The following is a 17,617-nucleotide window of genomic DNA, read 5'->3' on the forward strand; positions in this document are numbered from 1 at the left end:
GAATAAGTAATAAAGTTTAAACATATAATAATAATTAGGAAATAATTTGAAGAACGAATTGACAACAAATTGATATGAGACCACTAAGTAGAGGCAAGGTCTTGATAACGAAAGCAAGTAAAAGACAAATAAGATACAGGATTAAAGAGAACAACATTGTCAGAAATAAAATTTAAAAAAAAATAATAGAATACAGCTACACGAACCATTTCGATGGATGGTTAGTATGGCTTTTAATTTAGAGGAGAATTTCTGAAAAGTAAACCAAAATTATTCTTTCCAATCAGTTATAATAGTGAACTGGAGAAAAAAAGATATGCTAGAAAAAGTAGCTCGTTTTAATCTCCTTTAATGAATTTTTTAAGCACAAGCATCTTGTATTTTTAGTCTAACTCGGCAACCCTATAGTTGTCAAAATTCTGCTATAGTATTCGATCATACTTTTATTTTCTTTCCATCAGATTGAGTTAATTAATAGGTTTTTCAGAGATACCAACTTGCTCCGGACAGCAAATATAAATTTCAAAGTGGTAGTTTATCAATAGTAGTATAGTTTCTTGGTTTAATAAATTCAATTTAGAAGTTTTTTATTCACCACTATTTCTAAATAATTCGTAGGGTTAAATAATTTACCATTTTTTTATACCTGCTTTAAACTCTACCTTGTGAAATGCAAGCATGCGTAATCATTTACCGTGTCTTTATTTATTATCGCTTGTACGGAGCAGCTGGCATCTCTGGTTTTTAACTCAAAATATTTCTCATTGTTCTGTTTAGGTGACGGATTAACAGAAAACGGGTCAAAAATTGTTTTGGTGCCACTATTGTGAAGAAAATATGCCAATTACTAATCTCAGTGGCCTATGATTAAAGGTTAGGTTAAAAAAACCTGATTTAGCTAGTCTAATTGCAAGAGTATGCCAAAAATCTTTAAATTATTCCCAATTAAACTACCACTTTAAAAATTAAATAATTGTTAAGTTATGTTTCCAAATTTATTAAATATATTAATTACAAAATATAACTAAACAACAATTAAAAACAGTATTTGCTAGCAATAAATAAGCTGGTAGATGCTATGAGTTAAAGTTAATGATATAAGCCAGGGGTGGCACGCGATACAATATTTTGGGCACGCCACCGATCACAATTGTTATTGCACTATGAATTGTTATTACACAAATGTCACACACTATGAACATACCTACCAACTTTTAATCCCTTCCATTATCATTTTTCCCAGTGGTATTAAAATGGAATAAAAACTTCAATTTTAAGCAAACAAATAAGTTGTATATTAGCAAACTTAAGTTGACAACCATGATAGTAACGCATTTTAATATATGTGCTTAATTTTTGTAAGAATAGTGGTGATCAATATCATTTAAAAATTAATATTATAAAAGAAAAAATAGTATATAATTACTACCACTTTAAATATGAAAATAAAATCTTCCGCAAAATCTGGAAGAGTTGGCAGGTATATAAGAAGTATATGTAACAATTAAATTAAAATTCACAAAAAACGTATAAAAACATATAATAATAAACAATTATTAATAAAAAATTTAACAATTAATGCTAAAAGAACAATTAATAACCATAAAAAACAAGCTAACAATAAATAACTAGCGAAAAAATCAACAGTCCTGCTTAAACTAATATCTTACAACCTAATATATGTTATTTGTAATTTAATCTGCAAAAACAGAAGTCCCACTGATGCTACTTTAAGTTGAATTACGCGTATAACTGAGACATTGCAAAATGTATTTTCTTTTCAATGTAAATAAAGAGTTTTGAGTTGATAGTATTTAGTATTATTATTTTCCCATTAATCATGAAGTCAAAATTATTTAACGGCACGTCTGTGATTTCATTAAAAATTTTTTTAGAAAAAATGACACGTTGGTGTATAAAGGTTCGCCACCCCTGATATAAGCGATTAGGATCAAGACTGGATCGAAATGGGTGGGGGGGGGGGGTTAAAAATTTAGTACACAAAATAAAAATCGAACCATCCTGAATAACTTTTGATCTAAGGATTGGATCTTTACGTTTTGAGAATTATAATCTTAAAGATTCGAAAGAGGGACCTCAAATATACTAGTCCATTAGTACGGACGAGAGTTTAAGTTATGAAATCAGACACGTAAACACAACTTTTTTGACGAATGCTGATTTCTGATCCCCAAAATAAAGGGGGTAGTAGCAATTTGGGAAATACTATCCCCATAGTTTGGTCCGGAGAGCGGGGCAAAGTATGGACCTCTTAATGTTAATTTTATTTTTTTTGCCTATTCCGCAATATCTAAAGAACTTTTTAAGTAAATTTTAAAAATTTCGCACAAGATTAGAGAATTTGTTTATCCAAAGATAATTCAATGCAAAATAAAAATTTTGTAAACATTTACTATTTTTTATCATTTTCTTTAAAAAAAAAATCGAAAAATTTTTGATTTGTAAGATGTACAATTTTTTACATCATTTTAAAGAATGTAATTTACAATGAAAATTACAGAATTTGGACGAAATGGGTCGAATATTTTCCGAGAAATTAAATTTTAAAAATACGGCTTCTTTAGAATTCGGTTGCTGAGTAATCTCTCGGCCGATTTCGCAGAATTTCTGCAATCTTCAATGTAAAATTACATTCTTTAAATCGACGTAAGAAATTGCATACCTTACAATTCAACATTTTTTCCACTATTATTAAATAAATAATTTTAAAAAAATAATTATTCAGAGCTATTTTTTTCATAAAACAATATTTGGATAAAAAAATGTATTATTAGGTGGAAAAATGTTTCCATTTGATTAAAAAGTTCTCGAGATATGGCGAAATATGCAAAAAATAAACTTAACTTTAAAGGATCCAAACTTTGGGCCGCTAGTTCGACCAAACTATTGGGGCCATAATCCCCATGCGATTACTCCTATATTTTATGGGTCAAAAATTTGAATCCGTTGAAGGTTTATTAATTCAGAGAAAGTACGTTTTTGTGCTTGATTTTCTACCTTAAAACATGGACAGCACTAATTAATTAGCATATTTGAGGTAATTAATAGCCTCCACACGGTTTTTTATAAGTAGTCAGCGCAGACTATTTAAAAAGTGAACCTGTTGTACACATGAATCCAATTTCTTTTCTAAAAGTAATCGAGAGGAATTTACCATATATATTTGAGAAATGAATCTATAGTGGTTGACAAGTAAATAAGACAAACTAATAATATTTATAAATTAAACAAATTTTTAGACATTAATTTCCTACCACTATCTTATTTTTACTACATTTTGTATTAAGTGGTTCTTTCGAGAGCTTGTTTACCTCCATAGTGGTCTGATCGGATTACCTACAAAGAACCGTGTGGAGGCTTTCAGTTATAGGAGGCGTTGGGTCACCCCCTCTAACCATTAAGACTAAGTCATAGAACGTTGAGTTCCATGATAATTAGATCAAAAATTATTCCGGGTGGTTCGTTTTAATAATTTGTGTGCTGTACTTTTTCTTAAAAATTATGGCCCCTGGTAACCTAATTCAGGAATAGGGAAAACATAAATAAATTGTTATTCGAAAATTGTCTTCGTTTCTTACTATCCCTTTTATAATCCTCTAGAAATTATTATTTATCGAAAATAAGTTTCAATCATTTTTGGACAAGTAAAGTTTATTGCCAATCAAAAGCATTGTGTGCACTACCAGAATACTAAAATTGAAACTTCATCAAAATCATTTCTTGACATGCAATGTTTATTGTCCCCCATTAGTCTATCTACTTTCTATGTTAGACTTCTCTAAAAACTAAAGTTTTATCAAAGATTAAGATGTTTATTTGGTTGCTAACAGAAATTAAAAACAGCATTAATAAAAGTGAAAGCTGTTATAATTTTTAAAAGCTAATTGCTTTCAAAAATCTATCGTTACTTGCGTAGGATACATGCTTTGAATCGCTTAGATTCGTTTTAAAAGCTTGAAAGCTTGAGCTATTCATTTTATCTCTACAAGGAATTTTCCAGTAAATATTTCCTCTGAGCCAATAAAAGATTATTACTCTTATGTCGTATCTCAACTACGTTAAATACAGGAAATCTACGCTATTTGGAAAATATTTTATTGGGTGGTACACTATTAGAAACTAAAGCTTTCAGAATCTTTGGTAATTTCGCCAACTTTTACAAAACCTCACCACGAAGGAGATGGTTGTAGTTCATTTACGTCGCACTAGAGCTGCGCAATGGGCTATTGGCGACGATCGGGGAAACATCCCTGAGATATTCCGAAGACATGCCATCACACTTTTGATCCTCTGCAGAGAGGATGGCATCCCCGCTTCGGTAGCCCGACAACCTACGCGCGAAGTCGAGCACTTTAAGATAGAACAGTTTCACGAGGTCTCATCTTAGACTGATTCAAATGGTCACTCATCCGCACGCAGTCAGTGATACTTAACTTCGGTGTTCTGCTGGGATCCGTAACATGTAGTGACTTAAAAAATAATTTGAAATCATATTTATTTAGGGCAGAATAAAATAAAGCATAAGCTTAGCTTCCACTAGTTTTTCGAAAAGAGTAGAAAGTTGGTTTATTATTGCTTTATTGAAATTACATATATTTGCAGGCTTTTGTGCTCAAGTTAGGCTTATAAGTCTTTGTCAAGTTGTAGGACAGATAGAACAATTTAGAGAAGGACATCACAAAGAATACATCCAGGGATATGGCGGGATTCGAACCCGCTACCTCCACGCTTTGCATATCGCTCGGCCAGGGAGACCCCGTAGATGGTTGGTAGGACTGCCAGTGGTATAAAATCTATGAAATTGATGATTAAAATTGTTTTTTTTTCTTTTTTAGCCATAAACAAAATAATGAATCAAGACCAGTCTTTCTTTTCCCTATTTTCGAAATCGTAGTTAGATTTTGTGCAAAATGATATCACTTTTGAAATTGTTTGAGCAGAGTTCCCTCGGAAAATAAAAAAAAATGTTGTTCTACAGTTGTAAGAAGTGACGGTTAATCATATGATTTTAAGTGGGAATTTTCCATTTTTAATAGAATGAAACAAGAAAAATAAGTGCGCCTAAAAGTGCAAGAAGTAGAAAAAAAAGTAATTTATTTCTTCATATCTATCATCACGCATTATATTAAAAACGTTGTAATTTTTAGAAGGAAAAGAGGGCAGGCAAAAATAATAAGTATTTCATTATCTACCACTTCAGGAAAAAAATCATTTTTAATAAATTTTAAAGTATTTTTGTCGTTTTTGATCAATTTAAAAAATTTACTTAAATATTGAAAGGTATTTACCAGCAATAAAACATGCTGGTAGATACTGCTGTTCAAAATTTATGGTTTTTTCTTATGGAAGGTGGCATCTTAGTGACAGACATGCGCAACTAATGATAACCAAATTTGATTGCTTTTGAGAGAATGACCCAACATCATACAAATATATCCGACTTCGCAGAGCTAAGTAGTAAACATGCCCTACTAATAATAATAATGTAAATTGTTTATTTAAAATTATCCAGATATAGTGAAACCTCTAAGAAAGATCACCTCTGTGTACCAACTTTTAAATAGATTAAAAACTTTTAAGTTGGAAAACTATATGGAATTGAAAACTATAATGAACATAGTTCTTAAAGATAGCGTCGTGGAAATTTTAACAAAAATATTTTTTACAATTAAATACGAAAAATATTAAGAAAGAGGTATATCGTAGTACATTCCAGTACAACTGAGAAGAGAAGGGGAAAGGTTCAAGATCGGTGCTCTCCCCAGATGGCGTACTCGAGCCAATTCTTTGCTCGAACGTTGCGATCGCGAATAGGGAAGTATATTTCCTCTGCAGAAGGATGAGAGTAATGGATGATTTAGTTACAGTTTTCGATGAGAAAATATCAAAGTTCTCTTGTAATGGAGATATTTTTTTAGAAAGTCGATAACAATACAATATGCAACGTGCAGCAAAACTATGTAACTCAAAGTTAAACACCCTTTTGGGTGTATAACTTAACGTAAACGTCGCTTACTATTTTAGAGAGGTAACTGAAACAAATATATTTAATAGCAGTAAGAAGCATATAGAATGGTAGTAAGAAGCATATAAAAAGCTTAAATATAAGCCGAGCCGTTACTAGGCTCAGTTTCGCCTGCCTCCTATCTCATACTTTCGTGGAATGCCTATGTGGAATCATCCACACATTGTAAATACAAAGAGGACCCCGTTACTTGTTGCAGTTGCTCAACTCTGTAGTAGTATATTCCTGTAGACAGTGACGGTTGACAACGTTTTACGCTTTCTGTAAAAAATTATTCTAGTGGTAGCTAAGATTATGTTATGTTATGCATTATTTTTTATCTATTTATACTTATTTGTTCACACCACTACATAGCAGAGATGCCAACTTGCTCCGGACAAAGAATAAATATTTTCGAGTGATAGTTTACTAATTGTGATTCTTGGTTTAATAAATTCAATTTATTAGGTTTTTGTCCACCACTATTTCTAAATAATTCGAAGGCTTATATTATTCACCACTTTGTTACAGTCAAGCTATACTAAACCTTTTAAAAAGCAAGCAAAATTAGTCAAATATTTGCAAATTTTAGTTGTAGTTATTTACCGCTTTTTAAATTATTTTGGCGTGACCGGAGCAGTTGGCATCTCTGACATAGACAATGTAGAACATGTCTGTCATGAATTAAAAGCAGATTTTCTACGCTTTTTGTAAAAATTTGTTCTAGTGGTAGCGAAGTTAATATTTTAATGTATAATTCTTCATTTATTTAAACTTACTTTTCACACTACCAAAACACATAAGTGATTCCAAAGTTCATAAGCAGCACCACTTTGTTCCAGTTCTCTACTGGGGAGACTTTTGAAAAGTTGACGGAATTACCAAAAATTCGGAAAACGTTGGTTTTTAAATGTCTAACACTCTGTATATTATTTTGAAAAAAGCGTCGTTGTTGTAGGGAGGCTTGATGTTGGTAAAATGACCATAAATTCTGAAAGTTATGGTTCTTGAATGTCTACCACGCTATAAAATATCTTACAAAAGCGTATTTGTCGGTCTGGAAAGTGACCCTTATGATATTTTTTTCCTACAAGTTTAACAATTAATATTTCTGGAACTAATTATCCAAAGTTAGTTTTTTTTCATTCCGTTGTACTTCCTATTTATTTTCCTCCATACTATCTTAATTTCAAGTTTCTAAGTCTTATAGTATTTGTGCAGTAAAACGAAATGTAACGTTAACTTGAACCTCAAAACAGCGACACTTATGATTTTTTTTTTTTTTAATAGATAGAAAGTAAGTAAAATTACTTAAATTATTGAATGATTAAACAATTATAAACTTACCCGTCTCCTTCTGTGTCAATTGACATGCCTTTCATAATTTCAATCATTTTCGACTTATTTAGGAAGATGTATTTAATGTGAAACAGCGCAGAGAGAAGTGATCTGTATCTGTGTGTTTAACAAGATATCTTCTTCTATTTTTTTTTTAATCTCCGCACTTGACTTGTGAGAGATAGGCGACTTATTTAAGAGGTTAGTTTCAAGAGCATTTTAGCCATCTGAAACTGTTGCCGAAATGGAAAAGAGAAATTATGACATCAACAATAATCGATGGGATAAAAAAAAGGTCCTTCTAGTTTTGGATTAATGCCAGAGTCTATAAACAAAAACGCTTTCTTAGATGCATTGTTCTCGAATTCGAGTAACGTTTAGGCGTGGAAAGATTCTGATTTTTTTACGAATTTCAAATTTCCTCTCGAAAAAGGAAGCTTCGCGAAAGAAAGCTATAAGAAGAGTGGCTCAAGCTAGAGTAGTTATGAGTAGATATTTGGTGAAATAATTTCTTAAGAGGACGCCATACCGAGGGGGAAACTTTTCGTCCCAAATTCTTCTTCACCTCAATCACTAATTTAATATTAAGAAAAAGTGAGTTCAGACAAACCTAGAATAGGCCATAAAGTTTCAAATACTGGTAATAAATTTTTGAAATGTAAAAATAAAAAATAAAATATGAGATGATAATTTAATCCTTTTGAAGGACGTGGAAAGTATACTTACCACCACATTTTATCACTTTTAATTTAGGTTTCCATTTTTCAATAACTTCAGCTTTCTTGAAGTGAGTTTGAATAAAATTGGTAACCATTTGTCACTTTTAAAAAACGTATAAAAGTTATAAAATACATCATTCCTTTTGAAGTTTGTAGCATTTAAGGAATTTATTTTATAAATAAAGAAAAATAAAAGTCAGTAAGTTCCTAATAGGTCATGTTAAATATATTTACCACCATTAAAATGGCATTTTTATAAACTAAATGAGTTTTTTTTATATCAATTACTGTTGTTAAAACAATTTCAATTCCAAAAATGCTTTAATTTACCTTTACTAGAAATAAAGGGTCCATTAAAGGGTTAAGATTACGCAATAGAGAAGTTCTCTTCAATTTTTTTTTTTTTTTTTTTTTTTTTGGTATTTTTGAATTTCTTTTTTTCATCGATTGAAACTTCATGATTTATTCTAGGTTTGTCTGAATTCACTTTTCATGCGATTTGAATTTCAAATTAGTTATGGGGATAAAAGAGAATCAGCGCTGCAAAGTTTGCCTCGCGGTATGGTAAGCGGCGGGGTTAGGGGAAATATAATTGCGGAAGATTAACCCATGTGAACTCTCGGGGGACATTTTACGACTCGCTCGTCCCTTTTTTATTAGTAGCTGAGTTTCCCATCCATATCTGCCTTTTGTGTATATTTAAAGAAAGAATTTCCTGCATTTCCCTCCCCTAGTTTTATCAGTTATTTCGGGGTCATTCTAATGTCTCTCAGTTTGTTCTAGAAATCATATTATTTCTCGCAGTTGCTGAGTTCAGTGAGTTAGTTCCCAATTAGTCATTTCAACTTGTTTACATTGTTCATGAAAATTTTGCCGCAATAATTATAAGAAACCTTGCACCTTGGTATCTAACAAAATACCACTAACTGAGTATTGAAACAGATAACGTTACCTAATAACTGTGTACGAACGACCTTGGTATATCACTTATTAGTGATGAACAACATATAATGTGCGGTTATTCCGCATCTAAAATCAAGAACAAGCTCAAGTATTAAACGTTTTCTGTTAGGAATCACCAAAATTAAAATTAAAAACAAAATCAACAAAAAAGTTGTGATCGCCTTATTGCAATCACTGTTTAAACATTGGTCAAATGCTCTTTTTTTTCTGGATTGACTCCGTTAACATTTCAATTCATGGGTTGCAAAAACTATCTCCATTGATTTTCAAATCCTGCCTATGTACGTGTTTCAAGACGTCACAAAATACTTTTCCTTCTTCAGCTTCATTCATATTCAAATTAAAATCACCGTCAATCCAGTAATTATACGTTAATAATAAAAAGAATATAAAAAGTACTTTAAATTATTATTATGTAAATACATTAAAAATGCATGTTAGTGAAAATGAAAAGAAAAACAGCAGCGGTCGCCATAGCAACGCATGCAGTTACGACGCAAGCGCACTGCTTACTATTACTTTTGACGATAGTTGAAAAGTGTGTGGACTCCATCAAATCCTAACCAAGATCCATTTTGTCAATGGGTAAAAACTTTCTCAAAAAGAAAGTTTGCTGAAAAAATCGTGAACTACAGGAGCTAACGATTTGAGCCTATTTTCTTCTACGAATATATAATTTCTTTGTATAAAAATTGTACTTCAAGAATGAAGAAAGGGAATCTGTGTAAATGCTTGCTATTGAAGAACCATGATTTTTAAGCCATTGGAGCGCTGACTGGATTGCAAGGAGCTCAGCCAGATAAATACTGCTGTTGTTATTTAGAGGCGCCGAGATGGTACTGATGGGTTTGCCATTTATCTTCATTACAACACCATATGCAGTTTTATTTATAAGTCTGCCATTGTCCCCTGTTTGAATTCTCGAACCGTCTCCCGCATTAAAACGATAATGTAGTATATAATATAATAATTTATATTCTAATTATCAGATAAGTAAATAGTGTCGTTTCATTAAATTCAATCGCGAAAAGAATGGTAAAACGCTTTAAATAGTTGAGCAATAAATATTCAACGTCTAAAACTCATAAGTGTTTTAATTCCAATAAAATGTATAACGGTTTTTTTTATCAGTGCATAAAGGAATTTTATTTGCGATCATTCCATTTCCCCCGCATACGTTTGTTCAGGAGGCACGCGTCCTCCCGGGTGTAACACATTTTGGGAATTTTTTTTGTCATAAAAACAATGAAATAAATAAAAAAATCTCTAAGCTACCTTATAAAATGCAATGGGGAAAAAATCACTTTTTTTCTTTAATTCGTTTTTCATGTTCTGTGGAATGTAACGAATTATAACATATTCTAATTTTGTAGACAGAACAATATCTCGTGTGTCAAGAATAAAAATAATAAATTTAATTAACTAATTTTTTTTATTTAAAATTTCATATACAAATATGTTTTATTAATTTGTACACCTTACATTCGCTGATATTATTAACATCAGTTCCAGAAAAATTTAACCCTTTATCAGGTTGACTACTGATCAAAAGAACTTTCGTTATCTTTATTCCACATTCGATGATTTTTTTTTATCTAGGTTTTAAGGTACGATTTCCCCAACGATGATGATATGAGTCGTTAGAATTAATTTTTATAAAGAAGCGCTAATTAATAGTAGGTCAGCTGACAAAATTATCTAAATATTAGGAAGTTCTCAAGTTTGATTTTCCGCCATGTTATAAAACTTTTTGGCTCATGCTGGAACAGTTAACCTCCCTGCAATAATAGAAATTCGAGGCAAAACGATACCAGGGTAACCACATTCCATAAAAATTTAAAAACATCCTGATCTTTTTGGTAAAAGAGAGATCAAGAAAATATAATGTTCAAAATTGTTGATCAAAGTGGGTATAGTTCTAATAATAATAAAAAAGTGGTAGCAAAGTTAAGCAAATAAGAATGCATTTTAATAATTATGTATTCACCCCTATGTCTAATACAGTAGGAAACCGATTATCCGGAACGATCGGGACCATCGCTATTCCGGATAACTGATTTTTCCGGTTTTCTGAATCGCAACAAAAAGTCGTTTTTTTTATTGTTAAACCCAACTAAAAAAAAAATATTTGGAAATAATCTTGAAAAAACGAAGTAATACACTAATGATTATTTCCAAAATGATGCTAGGGTAAACATCTTTCAAAAAAGAAAGAAAAATCCTAAAATCTTATGAGGAAAAAAAAAATTAAAAAAAAAAAAAAAATAGCGGGAAAATTTATCAAATTTCGTTCTGGTTTTTTGGTTTTCCGGTTTTTTGGTTTTCCGGTTTTCTGATTTCCGGATAACGGGTTCTGTACTGTATTTCCAAATAAGCGTATCTAGTCGCGAAATCTTGTTAAGGCTGATTATTTACTTTAAATTGGAAGCTGATAGATGAAAGGCACAACTTCTTCAGTATCCACCAATTTATAAATTTAACCTGCTAGTGCCCAGCATCATATTTATAGGACAGTTTCCTTTTTCAAAAACATATATTGTGGTAGGACAATCAATTTTCAATTTTGTCTTTTATCTAAGGGGGGGGGGGATATTTAATCTATTTTCACAAAGTGTAAATTTAAAATTAAGAATTTATGGTACATATGAACCCTCTCACAATAAAACTACAGAATTTCTTCACTTTCAGAAAAAAAAATTTCTAGTGGCAGCAAACGTTAATATTAAAAACGTTCTATTTTAATATATTAAAATGAAAGATTTTAATCAACCATTACGCATAAAAAAACTAAACAATTGTTTGAAAGGTCAGACAAATAAATCACTTAATACTAATTCTATTTGTTAAAAACAATCTCTGCTTTATTTTCTTGTCATTAAAAAAATATTTCACAGAAATCTTAAACGTTGGAGAGTACTTTTTGTTTTTGTTTACATCATCAAGTGGTTATTTCATTCTAAACCCAACCACTTATTTAGATTTAAGCTTGAAAGTTCAAATTGTGAGAGTATCTGATCAAAAGTAAGTCTGATCACGACGAGATTAATCCGAGTCATTTTTAGGGTAGAGAGCAACCCGACGCAAGTGGTAAATAACCAGGACGGTTATTTTAACAGAGATACACTTTGTTGTAAATGAAGTTTTTTATGATCTTAACATTATTCATTATTGAATATTTGTTAATTTTTCTCATTTTTTGTAAACATTTTTCCTTCCTTTCATTTCCCTTCTTGTAAATATGTCTTGAACTTTTCTATACATTCAATTATTTGTTACTTTTTACCATGACAAAGTGCCATTCTTTTTTCTCAACCTTAACATGTGCCATTATTTGTTGCCTTTTATGCAATCTGTCTATTGTTTTTGCTTACGTTCTCATTACAGGATGAATGGGAAAAGGGCCATTATTGGCCTCTGGAACCCAGCTAGATCAAACCAGAAAGTTTAAATTGTCTATATTTTAAGTAGACATAAATATCTTTTCTTCTGCAAAATAAATTATAAACTCAAAACTCTTGTATTACTAATTTAATTTTTTTCTTTTTACGGAATTTTTATAAAATTTATAAATTTAATTAAGAGAAAAATAGTCATAATCTGAAAATCTTTTGAATATCAGTAAAAACATTTCTTATCTTTTGAGATGACCCTGGAAGGGGGGGGGGAGGAAAAATGCATCATGTGCATACTTTTCTCATTTTGATCTTATCTTTCTATACTTATCAAAGCAAGACTATTTTCTAAATTTTTCTGTAATATACTGCTGTAGTTTCTCAATCATTGAGTAATAAATCTTTGCCCACTAAGAATTGTGTTTCCTATTCAGTTATCTTTTATTTGTAATCTTGTACTTTATCTTGTTCTTAATTGTTACTCAAAAATTGCCGCAACAATTAAAGATGAATGATATCTTGTAATTCTACAAGATATTTGTGATTCTAAACTCACTGATTTAGATCTCCATGGAAACGATTTTTTTTTAATGGATCTTTATAAAAACGTTTTAATTAGATGGTTATAAAAACCTTTTTATAAGATCGTTATAAAAACGCTTTTTTTAAACCTATGCAGAATTGTTCTTATTAGATGTTTATAGAAGCATTTTTATTAAATCTATGCAGAATTGTTTTTGTAAAAACATTTTTATAGGATGTTAGTAAAAAAATTTTTATTCGATGTTCATAAAAACATTTCTATTACATGTTTGGAGAAAAAATTTTATTCGATGTTTTTAGAAATATTTTTTTGGATGTTTGCAGAAACCTTTATATTAAATGTTTATAGAAACGTTTTTATTATGTCTGATAACGATTTCATTAAATATTTTTAAAATTGTTTTTATAAGATTTTACAGCAGGGCTCGTAGTGTCCTTAAAATGTCTTAAAAGAGGTCACAAAAGTTCGAAAATAAAAATGTATTTTATAAACTCGCGTTCGCCACTACGTTTAATTTTTCCAGATAAACAAAATCTCTGCATTTATGATAGTAAATTAAAAGCTAATAAATAATAAATCTTTAATTCTTTTTTTTAAAAATATTCTCCCTACTTTTTTTAAAATTTTTTATGGACAGTTCGAGCCTTTTTACAGAAACAGTGTTATAATTTTTAGATCTGTATGAAATCGTTTCTATTATATCTTTATTCAAAGTTTTTTATTGTTTAGATAATCAGATCCAGAATAATATATATTGATAATCGGACCATGCCACTGTGCGCCAGAAGACCACGATCTTTGGCCAAATGTCAAAAAATTAAATTTTCAACTAAAATATGAGTAGGCAGTTTTAATACATCCAAAATTAAGTATTCATAATCATTCCAAACATTATAATTTACATTTTGGACAGACGAGAGTACAATGTAATGAAAAATATGTTCAAAATTTTTTTTAAATGTAACTTTCAAATTTTTATTTCAGAAATATATATAGGAATTTCACCTTACTGTTACATTTTTATCAGAGTAATTAGTCTGAAATTCTAGTACAATTTTTCAATTTGTTGGATTAGTTAATACTCTTGACAAACTTATAGTTTATATCTTATCATTTGACATTTTACAATGTTTGAATGACTTTCGAAACTTAGCTCCAAAAAGTTCCACGAGGTAATTAACTAAACTTTTTTTTGTTGTCTTCTTTGATGTTTCTTCTTTCGAAAAAACCTGCCCCATTTTGCCCGTATCGCAAAGGTAAACTAAATATACCGTAAAACAAAAATTATGTTTTTTTTCTCATGTTTTCGCATTATTTTGATATTAATTCGAGTTATTTTGTAATATTACTTCGGAAATGTAATTTGCTTTTTATTTTTAATATAAAATTACGAAAATTATAATATTTTTATTGCTATATTTATTATTTAAATGTACTATAATATTTTTTTTATATTTGCTCGCCATATTTCAGCCGCCATTTTGTTTTCTTGGGTATTTTTAGTGTATTTCAGAATTTCAACTATGAATTCAATTTACCTGCACATAAAAAAAACCCAAATTTTGAAATAAATTTCATCGAAATACTAATTTTGGCCACAAAACCTTGGATGCTGGCCCACTGTGCATGAGTGTAATTCTTAAGTCTGGTATGGTCTTAAAATCTAAAAGAATTTTGACCTTAATTTGATTGGTTCATAATTTTTACCATTTTTTCATAATTTTTCCATGATTGGCACAAGTTTTACCATGTGTAACAGTTTGCTTTTGTTAAAAATATTTTTATGCATTTGGTGCTTTCAAGTTCGGCGCATAATTTTAAAAGTTATTTGATAATCAAGCAAAATAGTTCAGAACGCATTCTGTTGGAACAAATCAAGAGACCACAAACTTCATTTAAAATTAATGAGTTCTAAAAACACTAATAATTCATATGAAATAAAATTTATTGGCTCATAATTATAAGAATAATAAACACAGCGATCTATCAAATGTGATCTAGACATACATGTTTATAACGAGTCAGAATATAGAATCGTTCATGATCTAAGTCAGTGTTTCCCAAAGTGTGGTACGCGTACCCTCAGGGGTACGGGAGCAGTTTAGCGGGGGTACGCGTTCTTATGCGAATTACGAAAATTTCATAAAATTTTATTTAAAAACAAAGCTAGCCATGAAAATTAACGATTATGTATTTTTCTGATGGCTATTTTTTTACAGAGTTAACAATTAATAATTAGTGGTGTCAACAGCCAGTTGTGATTTTTACTTTTTGTGCGAATTTTTTATAGTAAAAAATGCATTAATTTTTTTTATTGAGGGTACACAGCGTTACGAAAAATTTAGAAAGGGTACACAAAAGTCATAAGTTTGGGAAACACTGATCTAAGTTGTTACAATGAATCAAAAATAAATTGAAACGGTGCTAAAAACCTTTTAACAATTAGGAAAATTATGTAAAAACTAATACACGATGTTTATAAAAAAATATTATACTGTGCTACCTACAAATATAGCTAACAATAGAAATACGTAAATTTAAATTCATTGAAATCATAGTGTTCGAATTATTATAAAATTATAAAACAAATCATTAAATGCTTTTATATATAATATACCAATTACATAAAAGTGATAATTATAAAATTATTTCGTTTGATTGCATATAAAATGACTAAAATTTTTAATTTTTACTTTTAAATGAAAATGCATTTATTTTTTAGGTGATGATTAAAAAGAAAGTACTTCCAAAAATTTTTTTTGAAGCTTTGCAAAATTCTTGAGGAACATTTGTCTTCCTCAACAGTGTTCAAAGCTTCCTACAAAAATTTAAATAGTGGTTAGATTTTTATAAAATTTTTCGTTTATTTTTTGAATGATATTTAAACTACTACGTTATGTGAACAATATAATTTATAATATTTAGACTGTTGGGGTGTTATTAATTAAAATGAAGTTAAGTATTTTGTTAGCTTTAATTAATATAAAATTTTGTTTTGATAATTTAGAGTAAATTGGCTACCCTATTTTAACTTTTTATATGACTCTTCGACCATTGCCTCCCACCAACGTTATGACTATGAGTTAAACAATAAAAGAGTTAAACGGCTATGAGTTCATCAATAAAATAGTCAAAGGAGTTAAATAATTAATGAGTTAACGGGCATGAGTTAACCCTTTGCACTCGGATGTCACCTCTGTGGCGCTGTCAAGAATCACCTCTCTAAAATTGAAAAAATTTATACCTTAATAATTAGCAACCAAATTAATTTAAGAATTTTAAAAATTATATACAAATACTGAATTCTTTATTTTTTAAATGGTTTCGTTCCTATATTAGTTCAAATAGCATTTTAAAGTACGTGGAGTGCAAAGGATAAAACAATAAAGGAGAGTTGAGCGCCTATGAGTAAAACAGTTAAACGCCTATGAGCTAAATAATTAATGAGTGAAACGCCCATGAGTTAACCCTTTGCATTCCGATTTCGCCTCTGTGTGGTGCCATCAACAATTTATAGTTTAATAATTAGTAACCACATTGTCTTAAGAAATTATAAAAACTATATAAAAATATCGCAATATGAATTGTAAATGGTTGAATCTTTAAATTAGTTTCAACAGCATTTTAAAGTACTCGGAGTGCATAGGGTTAAACAATAAAAGAATTAACACCCATGATTTAAACTATGAAAGAATTGAGCGCTTATGAGTTGAACAATAAGAGTGATGAACAATCCCATGAGGTTAAATAATAAAAAAGATAAACGCCAATGCCTTAAACAATAAAAGAGTTAAATGCCTGTGAGTTAAAAAGTAAAAGAACTAAACATTACCTGAATGTGTAGTCTCCTAGGACACAGAAATTATTCGACTGAGGAACTTTACAGGAAAAACACATTCCATTTTCAATTAAAGAGTTGAAATTCATTGTCAAAATAATAATGAGAAATGGAGGGTTTTTTTTTCAGTTGCTTAATAAATTAATAACAAATAGTAATTCTATGGGTACAGACCAAACCTATAGTGCATATAATATACGAACCGAACTCTTTTAAACGGTAGAAAGAACCTTTTTATAGCCGGCGAAAAAACTAGTAACGGATTACACGGATTAAATTTCCTCTTCCAAAATCTCAATGAATGAAAGTGTAACCAGGTTCTGGTTCGCGAAACAAAGCCTTGAGGCTTCTTTTCTTGTAACTGTATCCGTATTCTTGACTTTCGTAATCGAAACTTTCATTAGAAACCAGTACTCACTCTCCAATAGTTCGACGAACGATATCGCTTACTACACACACTAAAGGTCATGTTTGTGGAAATACTATCACACAATATTTACCTCGTAAATAAAACATTATTAAAAACACATCAAAGTTAGTTAGAATACAAGCAAAGAGAAGGGAAACGATTTCTTGTAAAATGAGACTCTAATATTGATTTAAATTTAAGATAATGAACGCACGTTGAGGTATTTTTAATGTGTTACAGTTTCAGTGAAAGTGTAACGAAGTAACAAATGATTTCTTTCTCAGATTTCGAAATTGATTAATAGATTTCATTCTCGATTCAAATAAGATCGACAGACGACATTTTTTAGCCCATCAATGCCCAGCGACATAGGACTGATAGTTTATATA

At 30.0% G+C, this 17,617-nt stretch overlaps 1 protein-coding gene across 4 annotated transcripts in view; it reads right to left on the minus strand.

Moving 5' to 3' along the window:
• Positions 1–17,617, minus strand: part of LOC107450876 (purine nucleoside phosphorylase) — a 54,496-nt gene that overhangs the window by 34,188 nt on the left and 2,691 nt on the right. The window contains exon 1 of one of the 4 annotated variants that reach the window (XM_071181935.2): positions 16,814–17,242. The exons of 1 other annotated variant lie outside the window; for it this stretch is intronic. In XM_071181935.2, the coding sequence (XP_071038036.1) occupies positions 16,814–16,908 (95 nt within the window). In that variant the 5' untranslated portion in view covers positions 16,909–17,242. Of the gene's footprint in view, positions 1–7,372; positions 7,617–16,813; positions 17,243–17,617 lie in introns of those variants that run through there. 2 more of the 4 variants (XM_071181938.2, XM_071181936.2) reach the window with 2 other exon arrangements.

This window comes from Parasteatoda tepidariorum, chromosome 4 (assembly GCF_982258835.1).
Source record: "Parasteatoda tepidariorum strain Cologne lab strain chromosome 4, Ptep-v5.0, whole genome shotgun sequence".
In the NCBI taxonomy this organism is placed as follows: Eukaryota; Metazoa; Arthropoda; class Arachnida; order Araneae; family Theridiidae; genus Parasteatoda; species Parasteatoda tepidariorum.